This window comes from Aythya ferina (genome assembly GCF_964211825.1).
Source record: "Aythya ferina genome assembly, chromosome: 13".
Taxonomy (NCBI): Eukaryota; Metazoa; Chordata; class Aves; order Anseriformes; family Anatidae; genus Aythya; species Aythya ferina.
The window spans coordinates 8,668,092-8,694,552 of record NC_140311.1 but is presented as its reverse complement, the minus strand read 5'-3'; the positions used below and the strand labels follow the sequence as shown (position 1 = coordinate 8,694,552).

Genomic DNA, 26,461 nt, shown 5'->3' with positions numbered 1-26,461 from the left:
TCATATAAAAATGAAACAACATACCTACTCAGAATACACTTGTCATCCTCTGAACATTCTTCTTTTGAGCTGCAACAATACAAATGGGATATAAATCTCAGCATAGCCTTAGGCCACGGCTAATAGAGATCAGTGACTAAATTCAGCAGCCTGTTTTCCTCCTGTGCAAGCTCTGACCAAACAATACAAGAATGCCATTATGGAAAAAGCCCATTGCAAAAATCAGTCCTTCTAATCCATAGCTAGGAAGACAAAATAAAGCATAAATCGCTGCAGGTTTCTGCATGCTCTTCTAATAGCTTCTTGTTCAGGATGCTCTCATTTTCCTATTCTCATTTCCAAGGAGGATGAGCAAAATCTCATGCATTTTACAACATGCTATGGGAACACAAACATCACTCTGTCTTCTGCAGTAGAGAAGCAGAGAGTAGCATGCTGTTAATAGCAGTCCTTGTAGGGACGCTATCAACAATCTAATCCCCCACACCCCCCCCACCCCAGCAGCTCACAAATTGCCTGAAGAACTGACGAAGCAGACGGTCACGCAGGTGTCCATCAGGGACCACTCTGCAACTCTGCGCTCAGTTTGGTGACCTCCCAGGGCTAATGACAGAGGGGAGTTTTAGAAGGCAAGAGATTAAAAATGGAATGGAGGATTTAATACCACATTGTGCATAAACGGATCAGGTTTCTAGGAAAAATATGAAAGCTTCAACTATATTAACTCCCTCGTATTAAAAAAAAAAATCACATTGCCACTGTAGACAGAATCAATACCGTTCAAGATATTTATTCTGAAATCTGTAGAATAAGTCTTTGTATATCATGACATTTTTTCTGTTCATCAGGACAGCTTAATCCTATAACAAAAAAGCCAACACCCTGTTACACTACTTGGCAATAAAGAATGGAACAAAGAGCAGGGGTTTTATATTTATTTTAAAGCATTTTAAGAATATTTAGTAACACAGTGATAGATTTTTCATAAGTAAACCCTACATTAAGTTTATTTTGGGGATGAAATCACTGTGCAATAATTGCTGCTTCTGATCATTATTATTGAAGATGTTTCCCCAAAATAGTTTTGTGCATTTAAAGCTGTTACCATAACCACAGGCAACGAACTAAAATAATCCAGGAAGATCATAACCCAGGACTAATTCAAAACCAGGTCTCCCAGGTCTTTACAGAAGTTCTTAATTGCATATTAACAGCATTAATACTAGCAAAAATTTCAGTGAAACCGTTACTCAAAGAATGATGAACAGACATTTGCTGTATAGGACAAGTATGTATATGCTATAAATATTAAGTAACGCTAGCCCTGCAAAGAGCAAGTATACATTTTTATCATTCAGGAATCTACTTTTGGTAGAATTTATGTATTTACATGCCAACAGCCATGCTTGTCTGCATGCATTATAAATAATGTGTGCAGTCTCATACACATACGTAATACCAGACTACTAGATCATGCTTTCTTTGCATTGAAGGTCTAAAAATTAATTGGAAAGACGTTAAATAGCAGGTCTTACAACCACACGAAAAAATCTCAATTTTGAATTCATAAAATTTTGCTTTTGCATTTACCACCACACATAAACTATCTTATACCTAATCATTATAACAATTAAAATATTATAATTATAAATAATTATAACTGTCTTATAACGAAGGAAATGCTGTTACTCCCCTTCTTCATACTGAGTGGACAGCCAGCACCACCAACTACTAAACATTTTTAAAAGTCTGCATCTGCCTGCTCTACCAAGTCCAAGGATTTGATTGCATATTTTAATTATATATTAGTAATGCTGCTGTTATAAGAAAATGCCAAGGACAATCAATACATCACCTTTGCAAAAGTAACTCTTCATATAACATCTGTACCTGTCATTTATTGGGTAAACCGCCAGCTTAAGCGATATAGTCATTCCCACACATTGACTAGCATTTAAATCAACCAATGGACATCCAGAAAGCAGCTACTTCTCCATTCTGACACCAACAAGATTATTTGGGATACAAGGCAATGTTAGTGCTCAAATACCTACTCTCTTTTGTGTACTTCTGGTCCTGTTAAGTTTTCCATTTAGTTTACAAGCAATTTAATTAAAACCTCTAAATGAAAACCAGTAACAGTAAACTGAACATTTCTAAAACTGTATGAACCCAAGTACCACCCAACTTAATCATCTCCTACCATTCAGCATGCTACTTATCAAACAGTCAATGTAAAAAAAAAAAAAAATCAGATTTAGAAGTACCTATCAGTGCTAGGTACTCTAAAAATAGGCAAATGCTTTTCACTTACAAAGGAACCACAGGAGAAATGAGTCACCTATCCGCAAATAAGTAGAAAATACAAACAAACCACCTTCTTCCTGATGGTCACAAAACAGGTAGACATTCCCTAGGAAAAGATTACCTGAATAGGAAGTAACTGACAAGGTATCAAGTACTTCTGCAGAAAAATCCTCCATAAAGTAACTAAACAGGTGGCATAAAAAGAACAAAAACCAAAGGCAAGATCCCAAGCTGACAGTTCACAGACCTGAGCTGTTAAGAAGGCCAGAAACTATTGACTGAGGCTGTATAGCAATGCAGCTCTGAACCCACAAAAAGAACGTACATACACAGTGCTCAACAGAGCAAGACATTCCTTATCCCTTATCCTACACCCTCTGCCCTAAATCCTTCATTATTGAACAAGAAGCACGATTTGTCCCCAGATGAGAGGAGCAGACTGGGAGCACCATATCCATAACCGTATGAACAAGCCACACACAGAAGCACTCGCAAGTATGCTAATCACAGGTTAACAGCATCTTCTGCAAAGCTTTCCCAGACCTTCAAGGTAGGAATGTAGTTAAAAATGTTTCCCTGGTGATTCTCTTCCTTTTTCTTGCAATATCCTCCTCTTTCCTTTGTGCAACTTTAACACGAGGCTCCTATCACATTGTTTCACGCATACACCTTTGCTGCCTTTTACAAAAAAGCACTTCATTACAAAATACAATTTCTCCTCTTACAGCACAGCAATGCTTACGTTTCTGGGGCATGTGCATTTCTAATAAAACTTTGAATCACCTCTAAATTTCCCATAAGACTTCCCTTTGTGTTTTTTCAGAGAAGAAAATGTCACAGACAGAAAGATACATCTGAACACAGCAGCAACGTAAGAATACACTAGTCAGAAAATATTTATTCTTAGCCTTGGAACGCCACCTGAATATGAGAACTAAGCAGGGTCAGTTAGCTTCTAGACATGCCACTGGATTTTCATCACTTTCAAGATTAACTTATTTTTCAGTCTTTAAACTGTAAAAAGAAGAGCCAAAAATCAGTCAAGCGATTTGCTGTGGTTAAGAGATTTGCTGTTCTGCTCTAACAAGCTGCTGACATCCCTGCTTTTATTCATCTACTGAGCATCTGATGAACTTAAAGCACTAGGTGAAAATAGGGTTATCCTATATGGAAACTTTTTCAGTCTGGGAAACCCTTTCTAGTGGGACCTGAAAAATCTTCAACCCTTTCAGAACCCTGGACTCATTTTAGCCTTACATGAAGTAAGGCGTTCAAAATTACAGTGACTGGGTGATTTAGAGCTCCCATTTTCATTTAGAAATGTAGACAAAGGTCTAAATACTGAATTTTACCATAAATATGTTTTCTAACTTCAGACTTCCTACTAATAGTGTTTAAGAAAAGATGCCAAACTCAATGGCAGGCAAAAATAGTTCCTCTTCTCTTCAGGATCTCAAAAAAAAAAAATTTATACCAACACTTGAATCATCTTCCCTATTCAGCTCTTCCCCTTCACATCTATACTTGACATGCCTTTACCTTTGCCTTTATTTCAACCTATTAAGCTGCAACTGTTCCAATTACTCGAAGAGAACAACTAAAAGATGGAGTTGACAGTACTGCCCAGTATATGTGAGTCAGTTAATTATTACTGTCACCATACATCATAGAAAACATGGGTAATAAAACTTATATGAAGGTAAAGGAAATCTCTACTTAAAAAGCTGAGCGAAACCAGCACAGCTGTACCTGCAGTCTCCTCACAGCCATACTATGTCATTCTCCAAATACTAAAGTACAAGAAAAAAAAGGCAGCGTGCATCTGAAAATACTTTTCTTGAAACTACAGCTTTTCTAGAATCCTCAGAGATCTATCCTAATTAAAAACTATTTCACTGTAATTTTTTTAAGACAGTAAGAAATAACCTCTAAAATAGCTGAAGATAGCCCTGAGAGCTACACATGTACTTCAACTCACTATCCACTATGTTATATCAAAGACATTTGGATTTGTTTTGTGTTTTTTTTGTTTGTTTGTTTTGTTTGGTTTGGTAGTGGTTTTTTTTGTTTTTTTGTTTTTTTCCCCCTACAGGTAAGGGGGAAAAAATCTCAGATAACAGCTATAAATTACAGTATCATTCAGAAGCAAATGCACTGTAGAAATCAAGATGTGCACAGCTTCATAAATGGAACACTTATTTTGATAGTATTTCGTAAGCATTTAATTTCGTTTTCTAATATTTTATTCTTGAGCTGACTGCTCAAGAATAATCATAAATTCTAAAGCACTTAATAAAAAGAGTGTGAAACTATCTTTGTAGCCAACCCCTCCTTCTGTCAAAATGCTACAAGCAATACAGCCTCCTGTCTGCTATAGCAATGTATGATGAGCTATTTCTAACACAGAATAAAAACCTAAATCTTAAACATTAAGTTAAGCAGTTACAATTTTATTTAGGGCACATATCACATGTTTAACAAAAAATACTTCAGTTTGCCATCTATCCACTCAGTGTTTTTTCCTACATGAGGAAAATACTGCAGTAACATTATGACAAATTTCAGATAAAATTATATGCATAAATACACATATACATACTGTGTGTGCATGTGTGTGTATATATATATATATGGCGTGTATATATTCTTTCAGTTTCAAGTATACTCTATGTATGCAGTCACAGAAATATATGAATACATTCCAAAGTGTGCATTTCTGGCCATGAAACTAATTTGTATTTTACTCTACTTAAGGACATCCTGCATTTTCTTGTGTATATTTTCAAAAAGTGTTTTGCTCTAAAACTGAGACAAAATTTCTATCAGGAAGTCACTTCCAAGAGTCTAGATGCAATGTTAACTTGATGTCAAGCTACAGCTAATACTGCAAAAACAATCTCAGCTTTGTTTCCGCAACCTACCTCTTACATAAAAAGCATTAGGAAAAATACATTCTTAAAACACTTAGTAGTAAGTAAAACCAAACTGAGTTAATGAAGGTTTGTAACTTTTGATTTAAGCCCATGTACTCTGTTGACAACATAATGCTAAGAAGAAAGAGTTCTGAATTAACACCAATTTATACAGAGAATTGTGCTCGTCTTCCCCAGGTGATTATATTTAATCACCACAGATGTGAAGGCCAAGTCACAGCCAGGCTGACCCTACTGAAAACAATTAGTCCAAAGTAACAGATATTTTTATTAGGTCAATCTATTAAATACAAAGCATTTACTTCTAAACAAATTCTGCACAGCTGTTATGGTTTGTTGACTGCAAAAATTATTTTTAAGTATGCCTAAACACATTTACACATTGTACTGTACAATGCAAATATATTAAACAGTTGTGCAATTAAAAGGAAGATAGGATAGAGGACCCGTCAGTAATAACTTAAGTACGTCCTGCACCACAGACAGCAAGCTGAAAATAACATTAGTAATGTGTCTATTAAGAATATTTTAAAAATACTTCTAAGTGTGTATGCTTTATTCTTTCTTCACATGGAAAACAGTCTTTTAGCATTCCCTAGGCCTTACTGTCTTTAACCAGAGAAGTATTTTTCTGGTCCTGCACACATATGCAAAATCAAAAGGGCAGGCATGGGGAGGCAAGAATAAAGCACATTGAGTCATCATAGAAACACATAATAGGAACAATTTCTTTAAAAGACAAAAAGATTAACTTTTGCTGAGCACAGGAAATCTCACTGTGTTGTCACTACTGGTGGATCCAGTCTGCTAACCCACAATCGCCCCCCAACTTCCAACGTGGGCATCTGAATTCCTTTTTTGAAGGCCAAAGTCCCTCAGGGAAGAGTGAGGCAGCAAAAGAATTAAAAGGTTTAGAGAAACAAGCTGATGCCTCCAGTCCAGGTCATTAGAAATCACTGCGTGCAACCTGGGGGCCAACAAACAGTGGGAACATTTGTTCTAGGACAAGACTTAAAGCCACTATACCATATCAGTTATTTTAATGCTACTTGCTATCCTACTTTAAATATTATTTCTTTTGTGACTCCCTGAAGAGATTCAGTCAATTTAATCATATGCTTAAGAGTAGGTGATGGCAAAAGTTTGATACAAATTTTAATGAAATAGCAACCTGAATTTAAAAGTTCATGCACTTTTGTACAAAGACAAGCTGAAAGGCTTACAAAGCAAAGAGTTCAGTTTCAAATTTCACATTAACATTAGTATTTCCCCGCTCAGTATGAAAAGAAAATTGTACTGTTTCTCCAAGCTAGAAAAGGAACTTCAATTCTATCTAAATGCACTGAGGAACAAGTGGAACTAGTACAGAAGCTGGAACAGCTGAATATGCTCGATGAGTCAAAGCAGTATTACACTAAAACCCCATGACTGAAAATCTCTCCTCTCCAACTCCCCCGCCCCTGCTTTTTTTTTTCCTGTAAAATGTAGGTGATCAGGAATCAACCCCTCCCATTTGTCAAAGGTAGGTGTAGTTCAAAGACTCCTTCCCAACAGACAAGGTGGGGGTTCCTCCCTAGTTTATTTGTTCAGGATCCTCCCTTCCTCAGCAAGTTATGTTACTGATAATCGCTACACTATCTTTTTCTGAAAAGGAAAATAAAACTGAGAAACCTTGTTTCTACTTGTTTTGATGCTCTTCTGTTCAGGAGTAGCACAATCTCAGTGGTTATAAAAACACACAAGACTTAAAATGTATAACTTGGCATACAAAGATTTTTCCAAGATAGAAGAATGATCACAAAAATCACTGTGTCATGGTAAATTTGCATGTCTGAAATACTCTGATATTATAAATTTATCATCAAATGTCAAAATTCCTGCTTTATAATTATAGAAAAAGTACAAACTGCTATTTTCCTTAGCATCTAAGAATATAAATGTAAAGAGATACTTTTCCTAGGCAAAGTTTCAAAAGATTCAAGTTATTTCATTCAAGTTTGTTATAGTAGGAAAACGTACAAACTATGACTGCATTTCCAGAAGCAGATTTAAAGTTACAGTTTTAGGATATTCACTTAGCAGACCAGAACAACTTTGCAGTTATAATATCAATGTTTTATGAGAACATAACTATCTAGATAATTTAGGATCAAGATAGGGCATACTGCATAAAAAAGTGTACACAGCAAAACCTATCTAAGCACCAGCTGTTTTTACAAAGATTCATGGAATGCTAGCCTTATTTGGATTTTTAAAGACTATGAAGTAATCAAACCAGTAGTTTAAAGTCTCCTGATTATAAATCTTTATTTCATAACATATTCAGGAGTGTTTTGTATCACAGAAGACTTCCACAATGAACTTCAGATGTGCAACAACATCTAACCCCTAATAAAATTAAAGCTCAGTGCTTCCAGAAACTGCATGGAGGAGAGTGTAAGGATGCAGCCCAGATGACAGCTAGTAACAGCAACCCTGTGCACCTCTTCCCTTCTGCCTGCTGTTATGGAAGCTGTCAGGGGAAAAAAAGCTAACAATTCTGTAAAGAACACTAGACTTCTATGCCAAAACCACATCTCTTATTTGTGCTGCTCTAGAGAATCACAGCATGCTCAGGAGAGATCACGTTAGAGAAAAAAATCAATACATAAGCACAGTATATACAGGTCCTTGAGGTGAAATGGCATTGCACAGCCATGATGCACAGAAAAGATAGTACAAAAGTCAGCTGTTGCTAAATGACAAATATTTGCATTTCAGCACCTTCTGCAGCTGCAGTCATCTGCATTCTCACAGCTGAAATTCTTTTGATGTATACATACACAACACCAAACAACTGCAATAACTTTGAGCTAAGAGTAGCCTTTCTCTGAAATACACTCGAAGCAGTTGTAATTCAGGTGTTTGTCTGCCAGAGGGAGCTGGAGCAAAGAAAAAACACCTCGAATGTCAATACTTCAAAAGTTTTGTGTTAGGTTGGTACTACACCAGTTCATTTAACTATTCAGATGAACCAGGTTCTGCTGCGAACACACCGCCACTTGTGTTTGGCACAGAGCAGTCACTGCCTCATCCCAGACAGGGCACCCATGTACCTGCACCACCAAAACCTTGCCAATTATATCCAATACACTCATTCCGTCAACAGGTTCGCCTAGATCTTTGAATGGAAACAATACCTTACTTTAAGATATATTTCACTAGTTTTGATCTACACCACAGCTGCTCCAGAGATGGGCTTCTCTTACTAGTAGTGAGAGCATCATCTATCTAATGCCTTCATTTAGTAATGCACAGTAACGCCGTGCAAATATGAAGTTTCAAGTTGGACAGAACAAAATATGTACTAAGCTGAAAACAGACTTACATTCAAATATTTACTGGTCTTTTTTAAACATACACTTTCCATTTACTGCTTCTAAAACCTAACATTGGCATACATATAAATCTGCACATAGTTAAGAGTTAATATTGCATAAAGCTGTAAGTTACCTCATTGCTGATTTATTCTTGCATAACATTAGTTAACCTGAAAAGCTTAAAACAGGCAGGAATCGATCTTTTCTTGCAAATTGGTGAAGATGCTTAAATAATTTGTTCGTAAGAAAGCAGGATTCTACAGAACAGATTAGGAAAAAAATCACTATATATAATGGACAACTCCTTTCCATCCTATACTTTAGTTTAACTATTTTAACTACTTTAACTTCAAAAACATTAGCTATAAAAGCCAGCACAAATCCCACCACAGTTTTCACGTTTTAAGAAAGAACAAAATGCGTATAGTTTTAAAGTTCCCCTAAACTTTAAGTGCTAAAGTGATCCAACCCTCCTTAGCTCAAAATTTAACAAACAGCTTTAAAATGAGCTTAGTAGCATCCTATATACTGTGTATTTCTCACAATTAAAACAGCTTTAAGAAAATCAGTTATGCCACCTTCTGGCATTCTTAAGAACTGCTCTATAAGACAAATACTCATTTTTTTATAATCTTTTTTTTTTATTTTTATTTATTTATTTATTTATTTATTTTTTTAATAAATTCCCATCTCTTGGATAGGGAAAAAAAAAAAGAATACTCAGAAAATTCACTTCAGGTAAGATGCAGAATGTGACTTTTTTTAAAGCTTTGATTTATTCATACATCACCGTTAGCTTGGACCAGCTTGTGCCCTACCTCAGAATCCCTCACCTGTACCACCTTCCTTTCTAGTCATTCACCCACAATACCTCATTTGAGGTACAAGCTATTCTGCTCTTTGTCCCCATCTCAATAGATACAGCAGAGGTACTGGAAAAGGCAGAATAAAAAGGACAAGCAAATAGGTGAAGAGGTTTCTGTGCAAGATACACCATGTAGACTGGACTTAACAGCATGGAAGACAGATGAGAAGATACAGTAACAGTATGAAGTGTCAAAAACATGACAAAGGTGAACACAGTAATTATTCACCAACTCTGTAGCACAAAATAGGAAGCTCATATGAAACTAGCAGATGTCTGGTGAAAAAAAAAAAAAAAAAAAGAAAAAAAAAAAAAAAAACAAAAAACAGAGGAAACGCTTCTTCACACAACACATGCTTCAGCTACCAAGCTCTCAGCTTTTCAGTAACCATTTCTTCTCACTATGCAAAGATTCAAAGAGAAGCAACTGTGAAAAGTAATAGAAAAAAACAGAACTATAGAACATTTACTTCTGATCTGGAAGGTCCCTGAGCATAAATTATGTAATTATCATTTTGACCACACAAAGCAAGATATACACAGCATGAGAAGTAGGAAACATTAATCACAAACACCACTGGAAGTCAGGCTGCAACAACAGTTTACCCAAAGGATCTTGCAAGAACCACAGAAATAATACACCAAGACTGCAGAATAAATCCTCAAAAGAATCAACATGGGTAACTGTGGCCAGGCATAATGTGACTGCAGCCCCCTGAACAAAGTATTGCTGCATATATGCTGAAGTATTATCTACAAAATGCAGTGCTATGATCCCACATGAAGTGCTAAAATATTTTTCAAAAAGCAAGCACTGATAGCAGTCATGCCTGAATTATTCCTCCCTGCCCATGTGTTTACAGACATTTATAACTAATACTAACTAGATGCATTTTTCTAGTTTAGCAAAGCACTTTTTCACTCACTTGGAATTCTAAATTTCAAACCTCACACTGAAAGCAGTGCTGGTGCCTAATAATTCAAAGGCAATTTCAAATGAACTCAGTACTTTTATGACTTAAAATCCCTGAAAGACGAAGCTTTTAAGGCCTTTGAATAGCATATACTAGAAGCATGAAAAGAAGGCAAGATTAATTCTGGAGACACCTGGGAAATCTCTGCTGAGCCAGCCATGCACTACTACAAATCCAAAAGCACAGGATATAGCAGTCCAATTAGGAAGGAAGGAAGGAAGACAGGGCAATAAGTCAGATTTTATTCAATAGGGTTAGTACTGAGCTTGAAGTAAAACGCATCTAGTAGCTCAAGATAAGATGAACATTTGCTATAAAAGTCTTTGTAAACAGCAAATTAGAAACTGCCCATTAAATAATAAGCCTATATGGGGAAACCAAGAGTTACAGCAATTACTGGACACCACACATTTTACACAAACACCATTACTGAACAGTATCTTTTCTTCAGTGCTTCACATCAAATTTCTGCAAATGTGTGTTCTGGCTCATACCCTGAATCAAGCAACAACATGCATAAACATACCTTTTTCTGTTTGATTCCTTAACTGAAGCAGAAACATAAGCAGACTACCAACATTTTGCTGCAGAAAAATCATCTTCTGGGAAAAAAGATACACCATCCAAAGGGCACGTATTCCATTTGGAAAAAGTAAAATTAGGTACAATTATTGAGCCCTGCCTTTCAGCTGTCAAACATATAATAAATTCTTTGTAATAGCAAATTCCAATAATATGATTCAGTTCATTCACCCTCCTTCTCCCTCCCTTTGCCCCCAGGTTCTGCACTGTAAGTTGTCTTATAACCCAATACTTTTAACTGTCCAGAGAACAAGGCCATTCCTATTCTCAAACAGCACTCCTCATTAATCCAAAACCATGTGTTTTGGATTAATTTGTAGAGGTGGCTAGACTAACTTCAGATAAAACCAGTATGCATCATACAAGTACTCCATGTTGGCCAGTATCTTTGCCACACCCCACTAAAGAGCAGCAATGAAAAGGTTATTCACTTCTACAATGACAGACTGGTGATGTCCTGGCAAAGCCCGTGAGCAAAATCCAAGTAAGACTTCTATATATTTTACTACATGGGCCCAGCTTTAATTATCTAAAATCAGAAGTGAACATAATTGTATTGTCTGTCTAATCACCGGGGAAACTGAGCAAGAAGGAAGAAAACATCACTGAGAAAGCTAAGAGGAACCCAGACAACAGCCAACAATGCTGTGGAGAAAACAGCTTTACAAACTCCTCTGCTTTTAGTTCTTATGTTCTGCTTTACTCCCACATTGCTTTGACTCACTCAAATCATGTCAATTTACGTTTAAGCAACTGCAAACACAGCTTCGCTATCCTTGTCCAGATGGGGTATTGAGGAACTTGCTGACTTGTTGATACACGACCTCCGTACTCTGAGACAACATGAGTAGACTGAGAGCATCTGAAGATTTAACACAACTATTTCATATGAAGTTTCTTTACAGATCCTTGGCTGATACACTTCCACCTACCTGGTTGTCAGGTATGACTCAATTAGTCTGAGCAAGTAAAGCAAAACACAGAAATGAAATTAAATCTGGAATTTGGAAAAGGACAGCTACATGCTGAAAACATTTGGAATGCAAAACGATGGAAAACTTGGGAAGACAAAGACTTGCAAGATACTAGAAGTATCATGAAGTGTCATTTCAGTAGTGTCATGTAAGTCAGGTATAAAAATATGTACAATATTGTAATGAGGCAGAACTGTAGTGGCTATAGCTGAAAGTTTTCTGTGACAGATGTACTTCTGCACTTCAACAGTGCAACAGTTTCAGCTGTTAAGACTTGTTACCTGCTGAAATTATACTGATATCTGGACTTCAGATTTCACTGTGTCTATTTATGGAACTGGTAGTCACCAAGCTATAGAAGAATACTGTCTGAGAAACTGAGTTGTTTCCCTCAACAGCCTTCATTAATTCTGCAGTATGCTTTTCAAATGTAGTTGTTCCTTTATTATGGACTGTATTTCAAAATGGAAGACATTAAAGGAAGCTTGCTGGAATTTCTTCCAGGAAAAGATAAGCATCTCAAATCCTTACCTTAAAACTTTCTTTCTAAATAAGAACAAGCATGAAAAGAATAAATTGCAAGTGTAATGAAAAAAGACAGAATGGCTCAAGTCAGTATATTTTAAGACAGAAATCTCTTTTCAGTCATATCAGAAATGTTTTTAGCATACTCTGACAGTTTTCACAAATAAGTTTTTCCCTACTTATTGTAAAACCGGCCTTTAAAAATCTAAAAGGTGATGCAATGGCAGCTGGATCAACTAAATCGGAAAAATCCATGGAAGTCGTGAATTAGAGAAATGTTGAAAGTAAGACTTTTTTTCCCCTATATTGTTTAAAAATTATGTAGTCCATTATTAGACGAACAAATTAAGTCCTAAGTCCTTTTGCTTCTAAAGTCACTTGATACCTAGTTCTTCCAGACTTCCTCAATTTTTCAGGTAAGGAAAAAGTTCTCAGGCTGCCACTCTGAGAAAAACAATGTTGACGTCTCTCCAGGAACTTAGCCACTTGCCACATACCTGTCATGAAGCACTGCTGACACCTCGCCTCTGAGCACAGAATGATCCATGCTGCTGAGGTTAGTAACTGCCCTGTTGACCAAAGGAGATAAAATGCTACATGTAATCTTAGATGAGAGCAGACATCCTAAAGTGTGCCTCATATGGTAGAAGAAACAAAGTTTGCAGCCAATACTGCCCAAGTTCTGTGGAGTCCATCTATTTTTTTGATGAGAAAATGAGCCTTTTTCTTTGAAGAAAAATAAATTACAGAAAACCACAAAGCAGACGAGACGTTCTGAAATTTATTGAGGCACAACAGCATCTGTGTGCAGTCCCCCACAATACTCTTTCAAAAGAGTATTTTTGAAGAAATGTAAAGACCATCAAAACCAACAACAGAAAAAAAAAAACAACTTAGTTGCTTCAGATTCTTCAGTTAAAGTTTAAAGGACAAAAGCCGTAACAACATAAAAAGGTCCATAGACCTAGCACATACAGATTATTTCTGTGTGAATATACTGCTCAACTATGATGCCTGCATTTCTACTACTCCTTTAACTACCACAAACTTCGGTTAGTCCTCTTCTGCTTGCAAAGACAGGATGTAACCCAGGCTGCTAATTTCTGATTGAAGTGTCTTCTGTTCGCTGGTACCTTATGAACACAAGGAGAACATTTAGCAGCTAATATAGCATTCAGTTTTAATGCAAGGACCAAAGCTTCACTGCACCAAAATCTTGCTGCTCCTTAGCTTTTAAAGTATGAACAGAAACATTATCAGACTTGGGCCTAATTTTGAGTCTCAAGAATGGAAGGCTCAGGGGATCTAATCCCAGACTTCCTTAAAGATATTTAAGGGAGAAAGAGGAACTTAGAACAACTTAGGATGCACAGTGACAGCACAACAGGCAATGTGCACAAGATAAAAAAATTCTTCACACTAAGAGCAAATAAACTTTGGAATAGGTTTACTAGAGAAACTGCATACTCCCTCACTGAAAATATTTGAGACTTGGCTCCATGGGGCCCTGGATAACTATCTGAGTCCCTGCTTTCTGGAGAAAGTTGGACCAGATGATCTCCTGAGGTTCTTTCCAAGGTAGACTTCTCAGTAATCCTATAATCTCTAATTTGAAGCACAGAGTAAATGAAATGACAGAATGGAATTGTTCACTTATTTGCTGATCTTTGTCCAACTGGGGGGGGGGTGGTCTCGATGTGACCTAATCACAGGCTTCCAATATCTAAAATGCAGTCATAAAAAAGATGGATGTACTCCCTTCACAAGCATGCTTTTATTTTTCCTCCTTTATTTCAATAAAATATTTCTTGAAAAGATGTTAAGGACTGAATAAATTACTTCCCAATGAAAATCAACATTGCCACTTTTGCCACCACAAAGCATTCCAGAAAAGGAAAATATTCTGTATAAAAATCACTGAATTTTATTAGTAGTTCTCTTTGCCAAAAAAAGCATCAAGAATGAAAATTAAATTCAAAGTTGAACTCAATCCTCAGACACTAATATTATAAATCCATGAGTGAATGTGACAATACTTATTAAAATAATCTTTCTTCTCTACTTATATATCACTTTTAGTCTTTGGATAGTCTACATTAATCCTTTTCATCTTGCCTGAAGTACTAGGCAAGGAACTGAAGGTATAAGAAACATGAAGGGTCATGTTTCTCTAAAGAACTTATGCATACTACCAAAAGCCTCAAATGCCGTTACTGCTGTAAATGACATTGATTTACACTACCAAATCAAAATAAACTGAACAAGCCATCTCCTATTAGTGCATGCTGTCTGTATAAAGAATTGCTGTCAAATATATACTATTTTTTTCAGAATTATTTGTACAATATTTTCAACATTCTCCCTCATTACTTACACAGGTAAAATTCATCTTTCACAAAGATATTTCTCATTTCAGGCAAACTCCAGTTTTCTTAAGCCTTTGAAACTACTGAAATGTCTTCCTGCCTTGTCCCTTCAGCCATGTTATTATAGTGCATCCATCCAATACACCTACCTCTCTCACCACATTAAGCATGAAAAGCTGCTTTTTAATGCCCTTAAGGGCTAAGCCTTGCTGTATTCGCAACATTTGTTCCCCTTAATTCAATCAACCTTTGGCAAACTGTGCAACGAGCACCTCTGTTTTCTTTCACGTGACTCCTTATACACAAAGGTGCCTTAAAATAAAGCAGCGATGATTCCTCCAAAATAGGCACAACAGTAATGCATAATAGCACTGAACATTGGTCAGAGTGATGATATATTGCAACTATTTGACTCACTTGATTTTCGACAGATCTCCACCTGCACGTGATCTTATTTTGTACTTGAGTTATATGAACTTTCCATGAAAGATGTTCTGATTTACATTCGTATACTAGTAATGCTGGTCAGATGAATAAGCAAACAATTATTACCTAAAGACTGTTTCTGCAAATTAATTATTGAACTGTACTTTCCATAGCATCTTCAAAAAATTAAATAAAAGCACAGAATCATTAAACTCAAATGAATAAAAGATCTGTATTTGTCACAGAGGGAGTCATTCACCTGGCTAAATTTTAAAAATGAGAAATATGCTTCAAGAAAAGTTTGTTTCTTCAGTCTTTTTAAATATGACAGTAGGTAAACTGACCGCCAAGCACTCTGGTAGCACAGTGACAGCACTGACCCAAGCTTTTCTGAGGCCGTTCTGATCCAGCTACGTATTCCCAGCTGCAGCACCTGTTGATTCACGGATGCTGATGAGCAAGCACTAAGAGGGTACAAGATACACCTTCAGAAAACATTCCCCATGGATTTCCCTTTAATTGCAATGATGCTACAACAGTGTTTGTCACTACATTTTTTTTTTTTTTTTAAAAGATCAATGTATTCTTTCCAAAGCTATTAAATTTTGTCTCCTTGAGGCAAAAGCAAAAGATCATTATTAAAAAAAATAAAAATGTGTGAAACTGTCTAAGGCCTACAACATAAGGAAGCTTCTGTTATTGAAAAAATAACCCATTTCACGTCACACCTGGTAGTTCATTAGAATTCAGACATTATCATATTCTGGATCAATTCAGACTTCCTGAAATATCATTTACAAACAGCAGTTTCAGGTAAGCTACATATAATAAGAAGGAAGTGAGACTGTTTAATAGGACAGGATCCACTACACTGAACTCCATATTACAAAGTCATATTTAAAATCAGTGTGAGTAATTCTTGTTTTTATGTAAACCATTCTACTGTAAAACCTGCTTGTATAACAGACAAGCATTATTAAAGCCATGTAAACATTTAGCTTGTAAAAAAAAAAAAAAACACACTCCAACATGCAGGATGCAAGCAAAATGGAAACATTACCAGCATGCATATTATAAAGTTTGAAAATCTTAAAATGTGTCCCAAAATTGTCCAGAAGGATGTCTGCACACAAGCAATTTCACTGCATAGCTACAGCAACCTTTAACATGACACTGTAAAGACAGCGAAATAAGCCTCTAGAGCTGTTACATGGGAAAAGAACAACCTTTATACAGTCTTAATGCTATCAAACCTATAATCACAAAACCATTCAGCAACTTCAATCCCTGCATAACATTTGCAGGAGCACAATCATGCTTCTGTACTCCTGAGCTAAAACAGGATTATTTCATTGCCTAAGCAGACCGGCATCTGTGCCCTAACGGATCTTGGCGCTGAAGTCAATCCATGTCTGGCAGTTACAGGCTTCATAATTTGAAGTCCAAGAGCAACAAGTCTGACAACAGCAAAGTCATCATTAAATTTCAAGACAAACACGGAGTGGCATTTTACAGAAAGATCTATGCAACTAATATTTAAAAACAGACCTGTCAGCTTATACATTCAAGTGACTTGTAGGACAATAGCTGGACTTCCAAAAAATAAAAAGGCTCGGAGCACACACTTTTACCCAAACTCCAGTTCACTAGAATCATAGAACCGATTGTGTCAGCCACATATCATCAGACATCCCCCTTCTCTTCATACATTCATTTCAGGTAAACTCTAGAAATAATCAGCTACTCTTTCCACACTCATGACTTTGAAGACACTTCCACAGACTTAAACCCCTGCATTTAAACTAACGCCTCAGGCCTGTCTCCTACAGCAGTGCTGCTGATGGCCTCATCAAGAGAAAAGACCAAGAGCTCTTCCCCAATATTTCACATCCAGTAGCCACCACAGGAATGTCTCTCCAGACTGTAGTGGAAGTCTAGAGATACTGTGTCTTTCAACATCTACCATTTCAGGCTGTATTTCAGGTTTTGGAAAGGAAGCTGTGAAGAACCAAGCTGGTGACTGCCTAGTCCATATTCACCTAACAAGCCCCAAAGCAGGCAGAAGGGCTTCTTCATGCCCTCTTCCCTCCCATTCTTCAATGTCCTTATTTTACTGCCAAAATCAGCTTTTACCTGAAGATTACCAAGGGTGAAAAAAGCCACCTAGTAACACAGCATCACGTCTTTCATGTAAATGGGAGCAGGAGCCTGAAACTCTCCTGTTTCTAGAAGTGGCTACGTGTAACACCAGATCAGGGCACTGTGGAAGGACAGTCTCAACTCACTGCACTGAAACTGAAGTAGCAGAAAGCAGTATTTTTGCAAGTGAGTTGTATGTCAAAGTATTGCTTTAAATAAGGTATTATTTTGAATTGTAAGTTAGCTGAACTATTGCTTCATGCCCGGATGCGCATAATGAACCAAATTCTATCTCACATTTATAGCAACATGACTCAAAATATTAACAAGCTGCCCCCAAAATACTAAATTGATTTAAAAGCATTATTAAAATGTTTTAGCCCCTACAGAGTTACCATATTTTAAGTGTTCTGTAGAGGACTTGTATCTCACCTTTCTCCAGTACAAGTCACCTATGATCATGACTTCAGCATATTAAAGCTCATTCATCAACATCTACACTTAATAAATCCATGTTGGTGAAGATTCCCACAACAAAAGTTTGATTAGATGAACGCTGCATTAAAAAAAAAAAAAAAAAAAAAGCACAGAGAAGTAACCCAGCAAATATTATACAAGTAGAAGAAAAACCTGTATTATGACCAGTAAGACAACAGAACTAACAACTCTCTCTCACTAGCAGTGAAAAAAATAATCACGGTAACAAACCATCTGCTGACTGTCAGTTATTTTGAGAGCATAAAGGTTTGCGTGGTTACTAAGATCAGGGAAGGCCAATGGAACATACTAGTCCATTCACTAGGAAACTGAATAGCTTAGATACAGCATGTCCCTTCAGCACCCAGCTTGTCACATACACCCCTAATCTACTGATTACCAAGGGCACAGCTCAAGTACCTATTACTATTGTACAAATTAGACTTACTCTGACATGGACAGATGTCAAATAGAACAAGGCACCCTCATTCAGCCTGTCAGGCTCAAGGAGTAAAATCAGCGTAGGAAAGGAGTAGACATCTCTGTATTTTGCTCAAAGACACTTTCTACAATTTCAATATTATCCAATATACTTATGAATTAGTATTTTTGAAGTTCATGAATGTAGAAGTCAATACCACTAAATGAAAAATCTTATTGTACATTCTCGATTGTCAAAGACATTTTAACTCAAGTTGCAGTATGCATTTTAAGCCCTTTAAAGCTTGCTGCTTGAGCATTCAAAGGTAAAACATTTTTTCACTGTTAACCAAAAATCCTGCACACTGAAAACTGCAGAGTAATATTCACAACAACAATAAAAAGTAAATAACAATTTGCATTATACATCCCACAAACTTTGTACAAGTAAGTATCAATCACAGAAAGAGATACTGCTGCACAGAGGTTAAAGCCAAGGTTATGATCATGCAGAACTGGAAAAAGAACTCAGTTCCTGCACCTCCACCCTGCAACAAGGATTAAACTCTATTCAATTCACAAGCTATCCCATTACATCTTACCAAATTCACCCTTGCAACAATCCCATAAGAATTAAAGAAACTAGCCAGTTATTTATTACCTGTTATTGAAGCTACTAATGCTGACACAGAGGAGTCTTAATGTAGGCAAATCCAGAAACACTATTCACGGTGGGTGTCATTGGCTGTAAGCCTTATCCGCTCTCTTAAATATCAGAGCACAACCTGACCCAACCATATGCTGAAGACAGTGAAAAGCTGACTGCTATGCAGCTAAAAGGTCCTTAACTGCAACCATCTGTACAAATTAAATGCTAGCCCCACAAGATAACTGCCGTGTATTTTTCCACAGATCCTTTTCTGAAAAATACGACACTGAAATAGTCAATATCTGTTCAAAAAATAAATTTGGTATTCCATCAGTAACTACGGCATCGCTAAGAAAACATTAATTTAAGGTATGAAGACTGATATTTGGAACACTTACACCGCAGCTATATTTCTTGTTAGAAGTGTGAGCAATTCAGTTCCAATTTTACTAACATGATAATAATTAAAATAACTCATAATGAATTACTATTATTAAAAACAATAAATTTCTCAACTGCAGATTTTCAAAGCTCTATACAGTGCTATCCAGTTGGAGAACAAATAAAACTGTACCTGTGTAAAACACTTCAATTAAACTTATTCAGGCCTGTACAGACCTGACAGCCACACGACTTCTACCTCCCTCATTCACCTTTAAACATGCTAGAAAGGTGAACTTGTTTTTTAAAAGGGCAAAGACTTATAGTTATGGAAAATCTCTTTTGTCCTAAGGAAGAAACCTAGAAAGTTGAATGTAGAGAGCATGTACCAAATTGAGTCTTTAGTTGCATCCCTTCGTTCTCATTATCAACAGCAGGAGTATCTGTTGTTAGGTTTGGAAAATTTAAACATAGGCAATCTTAAGAACAGTATCATCCACTGAATGATCACACAAGCCTAATGAAGCAACAGACTGCTGAGCAATTGCTACCTGATTTACCAGATCAGAGGTTGGACTGCCAAATCATCACCGAGGCAGAACTGAACAGTTCAAAGAGCAGCAGTAAGAAGCTCTGCCCATGATATCTGCCCAAGGGACTCTGCTTGAGCCCTGATCAGAATGCGAAAACAATGAGAACATGCGCCATGGCTGATGAATCAGGTAATCCACTACATTGACTACCTGCAAAAGGCATCACAGTAACAGTTTATTAAAGTATTTATTACTGTTAGAAGTAATTTTATCAGATAATATTCCACATTATCACTACTTATAGCCAACAGTGGCAACATCTTTATGTACTTTGGCCAAAAGAGTGGTCTAAAGGTCACAAAAATTCAATCAGCACTGTCTCTCTTTTATAAGCCAGGTGGATCAGCAGAAGGATTTCTCCTGCTGCTTCATGAAGAATGCAGCACCTTGCCAGGACATTGTTAAGCAAGAAATACTCCAGCATCCTTCTGAACTGGCAAGTGCAGAAGTGCTGGAAGAAGTCAAGGTGAAGATGACTAGAAGCCATGGTTATCCTGAAGCAAAATTTCCTCTTGACTCAAAACATGACAGAATACTACCCACTATTTGCATAAGATGAATCTCACATCCCAAAATGAGGAAATAAAGCACCAATTCCCACACACACACACTTATTTTTTTGTTAGTTACTAAACTACAAAATCACAAAACTGTATCTATGAAAATCCAAATTAGACAAAGACAATAGTATTGATAGCCCCTCTGTAAGCATTATAGAACTTAAGTACCTAGTTAACCCTACTTGAAGGTTACCCACAGACCAAACATCACAAGTTCTTACTGATGTCTAGAATGCATTCAGTGGTCAACAGTAAAGGTCTTTGGTAGACTTTCTGTAGAAAAGTTGGGCATTGTGGTTAATCATTTATGAAACTATTCATATTCTACTGCTCAGTCCTCCAGCTCTTTGTTTCAACATTCAACTTTGATCCATGAAGGGATCTGTATTCACAGTTTTTCAGGAACAAAAGAAAAATTTAATCAAATGTCAGTTATTCTATATAAGGGGGGGCAGGGGTGAAATTATTCCTACATTATTATTTTGGACTTCTTAGGAAACACACAGTTACTCACAAAGAGTCTCTCCACATCATCTCTGATAAGCGGAAATATCTTCTCTGTTCTTCATGCACCTGTAGTCAAACAGAAAAGAATTGACGCAGAGTCACAGACAGGCATCCATAAATAGCATTGTGTCACTCAGATCCTACAGATTTTCACAAAACAAATCAATATTTGTTCTTAACATTCAAAATATGACTTTTTTCCCATTTTACTAACTTTCTACAGTAGAATTACAGAGAGAAAGGAACATAAAAGAAAGAAAATTGCTTCTTGTTTGCACGTATAACACTGCTTTTCACATTAGAAACAAGGATGAATTATGAAAACTAATCAAGTGAACTGAGAGAGCACATGACCTAGATTTTTCAAATAATCTCTTGGTTTAACCCAGTTGTTCCTGAGCCTGCCTATCCTATGAACATTTTACTAAGATGGAAGCTGTGACTCATTAAAGCCACCTTTTATTTTAAGAGAGAGAGAAACAGCTCAAATTATTTCTGTGCAAAACAATCACATTAATTTGCACAGAGCAGGCCAAAATTTTAATGAGTTCCATTTTTAAGATCTAATATAGCTGATCAAAAAGTGACAGTCTTGTTAAGATTATTTTTTTTTAACGTCTCAAGGGTATGGTATCTTACATCTATTAATCAGAATGAAAGACTACAGCCTATCTTCCAGTTTGAAACCACGCTTATACTTGAAGATAGAGTGGCAAAGCTGTAACATTTACATTTTCTGACTTTGTTTAGCAGCAAGCACTGGAAAACATAACTGTGCAACACTCCTGAGAAAAGCCACATTTTTATTTTTGTTTTTCTGAATATTTTGCATTGTTAGGCATAAGTGAACATAAAGAAAAGTAGTAGCAGAGGGAATTATGGATTTCTTTAGATTTACTATTCCTTCACGGCCCCAAGCAGAACTTCCTGTGCTGGAATTAATATTTTTAATACAGATGTCAATGAGTATTGTTATATACAGTCCCAAAATTGTAAACCTGATTTGAAACAGATCAGTTTACTTATCATGAAAAACAAACTTCTGCAAATCATCCTCTCCCACACAAGTGTTCTGTACCATTATAAATAACATTTTGACTTCAGGGAGAAAAATCACATGCAATGCTAACTTTGGATTTAGTCAAAAAATTGATTTTCTTAAAGCAGACTAGATATTTAGTGGAAGGAATCCACACATAGCATTTGTAGGCATAAACCTACATTGTGTGCAAACCTACAGTGTGTGCTTTGCAACACTTTAAATGTACTATAACAGCATCAAAGTGAATTATTTAATGGTATCTAACTCACTGCTCCCTCCCACTGATGCTATAGCAGCTGGTAGAATAATGTGGTTCTTAACCTCTGCTGTTACTGCACTTTAGGGCATCCACTTCTTTCAAATAAACCCCAGGCTTTTCTCCTAGTTAAATAAAAAGCCATCGGTGTGACATCAAAAATGAAATTCCCTTATATATATGCACATTAACTCCCCACACCTAGAAATTTCATTGGAGCAAGATTTTAAACAGCTTGTATGTTATCCACTCAAAGAATGCTGAGCCAGTTACATCGTAGGGTGAAAGCTGATTTTTTATTTTTGAATTTGCGGCCTTTTTTAAAACCACTGCTGAAATGAAAAAAAACACTATATTCCTTCATCTGTGTCTGTCTTGCAATAGAAAAGGTTACATGTATTGTCTTCCTGTACACAGGAAGAAACTAAAGATTTTAAAAGAGAATAATACAGGATGGGTAAGTTGACACACACGAGTTCTCAAACTGAGAACTGAAATTTTACTCTATTCAAGTAAAAACTCAGAAAGTGTAGAAACAATATTTGCCATATCTCGTTACCACAGAAACTCAAGTAGTTCAAAATACGTTAATTTTTTTTTTTTAAAGATTTTATTTAGCTTTCAACTTTAATGACAGAGCTATCACCATTCACATCCTCACCTTTGATTTTCCATGCCCAACACAAGAGAAATTCACATCTCTGCTTACAACCTTACAGCTACTCACTATGTCCACAGAAAGGAAAAATGTGATCACCAGCTCCCCTCCTCCCCCTCCCAACAGAAGCTGGGCACTGAATTTCTCCTTGCCATGCAAGTTCATCAGTTCTCTTTGGTTTGTGTTGTTTGCCATTGCTGCTGCTCATTTTGATGCTGCTTTATAATTTTTAAATAAGTGTTCCTTCCGGAGCCAAGCAAGAACTATGAATTTTGCCGTAATTCTTCCAGATATGCAACAGCAAGTGCATATATTTATGAATAACGATTTATTTCCTACATAACCCACTACATTTCTTTTAATGACCTTCAGTATGAATTTAGGAATACAATTTAAAATTAGTGTGGTTAAGACCCGTGTAAAATTGATTAGCCTTTCACAGACAAGTTAAACTACTTCTAATACTGATTGCATAATATAAATAAAAAGACTCCATATGCTGGTCATATGCCAGTGCACAGAACTCATATGGCACCCTGTGAAGTTTATTTTTTTATGTATATATCTCATTATCTGTTAGAAGGCTTTAAAATTTTCAAGTTCCATAGATGATAGGGCTTCTGTAGGTTACTTATCGAAAGAACTGATTAGTGATTCAACAGCGAATTAGTGAGACAAGACACATCAAAGAGTGCAAAACAAAGGGCACAGTCTAAGAAGCCATTGAATGAACAAACCCATGCATTCCTAGTGGATAAATGCATGAGGATGTACAGCATGGAGTGTCAATACAGTCCTCAGGCCAGAGGACAGACTTTATCAAACTTGTCATTTTTATAGAAGGTAACGTGTTTGCAAATGATGCTCAGAAATTATAAATCAAGAAGATGCTGTGATTTAGCCTGAGATAGCGTAATTGCAGGCCATACAAGCTTCCTCTAGCACAGTATAGAATGAAGATTAAACCCATAACGAAACAGAACTGCTGAAAAACACAAGACAAATGTGGAACAAGTGGCTAAACTCTAGCCTGGGAACATTAATTAAGAGTGCAGTTCCACGTTACACTTAGTCTGACCTAACTAGTAGTCACCTAACTTGTGCCCAATTTAACAAGCCAACTAGCTGCACAATTCAACAGAAAACCACTCTCCATTACAAATAACGGTTTCCTATGAGATAAGCAAGATAATCCCACTCACCTGGTGCCAGTTGCACCTTCTCAGGCATGCTGAGCAGTTGTATAAGGAGCAGATGAAGAAAGCAGTATTGTCCCTTTTGGCAGCTGCTGACTCAATTTGACATTGAACTATACCCTTACACATAGAACGGTTTTAATCTCTGTATAAGAGATGATATGTAAGAGACTCTCATTCTAAATATAGAGAGATCTATGTCTATAAAGGTATTTTTATCTTACGGTAAGACGTAGAATAGTTTCATGGAGGTAGTTTTCATGATAATTTTTTTTTTTTTTAAACAACAGGTACCATAGCTCCATTACCTGGAAGTGGCATTATCATTATAAAACACCCCCTGATAATCAATAATTAACAAGGAGAATCATCACTATTTTCCATCTACAAACTGGAATTATACACAAATATTTTCAAAGAAAAAAATAAGTCTATACACAAAAGAAACCGCTGTTCTTACCCTACAGAACATACAACAGAAGTTACCAATTTGTTGCAGTCAATCAAGGTACTGCATTTTGAAAAACCATGTGTCAGAAAGGAAGCAATTAGTTGTCAACTGATGAAATACAACACTAGGTAACAGAACAGGTATTATACTAACAGAAATTTACTAATTGCACTCAGTGAAAAAGTTTTACCCACGAAAAGTGATGCTATCATGCTCGTTAACTTCAATTACATAATGTCCTTTGTCAGCATACTTTAAAAATGTTTTACAAAATTATTATTCAACATATTTCAACACCATATAACAAAAATCAAGCTTCAGCATGCTTACACAAGCTTAGAAGTCTTCAGTGCTATTTATATAAAAAACAAGCTTTATTAGCATAGCTGTTCATGCATGTAACAAGAAAAAATAGTTCTCTGAAGAATACAGAATCATTAATACACTGCTTATAAATTGCATTCAAGTAAAACATCTGCAGTTTAAAACAGCACCAAAGAGGCAGCAGGCTGCCTATAAGTACTATGGCATATTAGAAGCTATATCAGGAGCACATCAGGAGCTTCAGCAATTAGAGTAATCCAACACCGGGGAATCAACTTCTCTCCTGTTAGGTTGAGCTGTAAGAAGGCAGCTCTGTATGCAGCAATCCCCAACCAGGACCAAAGGAAAAGGGGACAGGGAAGAGGCTGCAGGTGACACACAGCAGTGACAAGGAATTGTGCCAGCACAAGGAGGGGGCAAGGAGACAGCTGGCACCAGTGTCCAAAAACACACGAAAGCACTGCCGAAAACATGCCAGCTCCATGCCAGAGCTGACAGGTTAATAACCCCTGGGCTCACATGGACTTTGTCAATTCAGCAGCAGCACTGCTCGCTCTCTCCTGCCCGTGGCCCAAACACCTTCACCCAGAGCAGCAGCTCCGAGCATCATTTGGCATTACACACAGTGCCTGGATGCTGAGGCAATGACACCTGCCTAAAAGGCTGTTCTCCTCCTACTGCTGTCACTACAGGCACAACTGGGAGCAGGTCCCTATTGCTGATAATGTCCACATCCATGTTTGTGGATGTCCAGACTACACAAAAAGCATCTTCCATGTCACCCCTCTAGTAGAGGGGGTGCAGGCTACTGCCCCCATGATTACAATCATTGTTAAAAACCTACCTCTAGTTCTCTCTCAAAAGGCCTGAAAGCGTGGAGTTAGTGCCTCTTAGCCTACCAGGACTGCTTCCATTTCTCAGGAGCTCTATTCTGGAGAGCGTATGCCACAGACTCACAGTTACCAATTAAATACTGTTCTGGAAGGGTAAATCAAAAGGCTAGTTTTACAGTAGACTGAAACCAAGCGATTATAACAGGAGTTCAAATTCTGGGAAGCTTCCTAGTAAAATAATGCACACTTCAGTGGTCTGCAGTCTTCCAGTCCTCAAAAAAAATGGCTTTCAAGTAGCCAGTATAAATTAGCTGACAGTAAAAACAAAAAAGCTCAGAACATTAAAACTTGCTTTCCCCTTTTCTGCTGGAAAACATTTCAGTACTCCTCTGTTACATTATACACAAGAGTATCAGAGCCACCTGCTTCACTGAGAAATTAAGTCCTTGGTATTTCCTTAAGCTAGCACTCAAGTACCCATGTGATGAGCCACCTTGGAATCACTCTCCACTAAACTGAGCCTTCCCACCTGTTGTTACTTTATTCAGCCACATCCTTTACCTGCAGGCTTCATCTAAACCACATCCTTGAAAAAATTATCTACATATGCAAATAAAGGCCTGGGAAAAAACACTTTTGGCCATGTTAGTCAGCATGATTTCAA

At 36.8% G+C, this 26,461-nt stretch overlaps 1 protein-coding gene across 4 annotated transcripts in view; it reads right to left on the bottom strand.

Moving 5' to 3' along the window:
• Positions 1 to 26,461, bottom strand: part of KLHL13 (kelch like family member 13) — a 72,678-nt gene that overhangs the window by 34,511 nt on the left and 11,706 nt on the right. For 2 of the 4 annotated variants that reach the window (XM_084534393.1, XM_084534394.1), the window contains one exon: positions 21,045 to 21,103. The exons of 1 other annotated variant lie outside the window; for it this stretch is intronic. In XM_084534393.1, the coding sequence (XP_084390519.1) occupies positions 21,045 to 21,064 (20 nt within the window). In that variant the 5' untranslated portion in view covers positions 21,065 to 21,103. Of the gene's footprint in view, positions 1 to 24; positions 409 to 21,044; positions 21,104 to 26,461 lie in introns of those variants that run through there. One more of the 4 variants, XM_084534390.1, reaches the window with a different exon arrangement.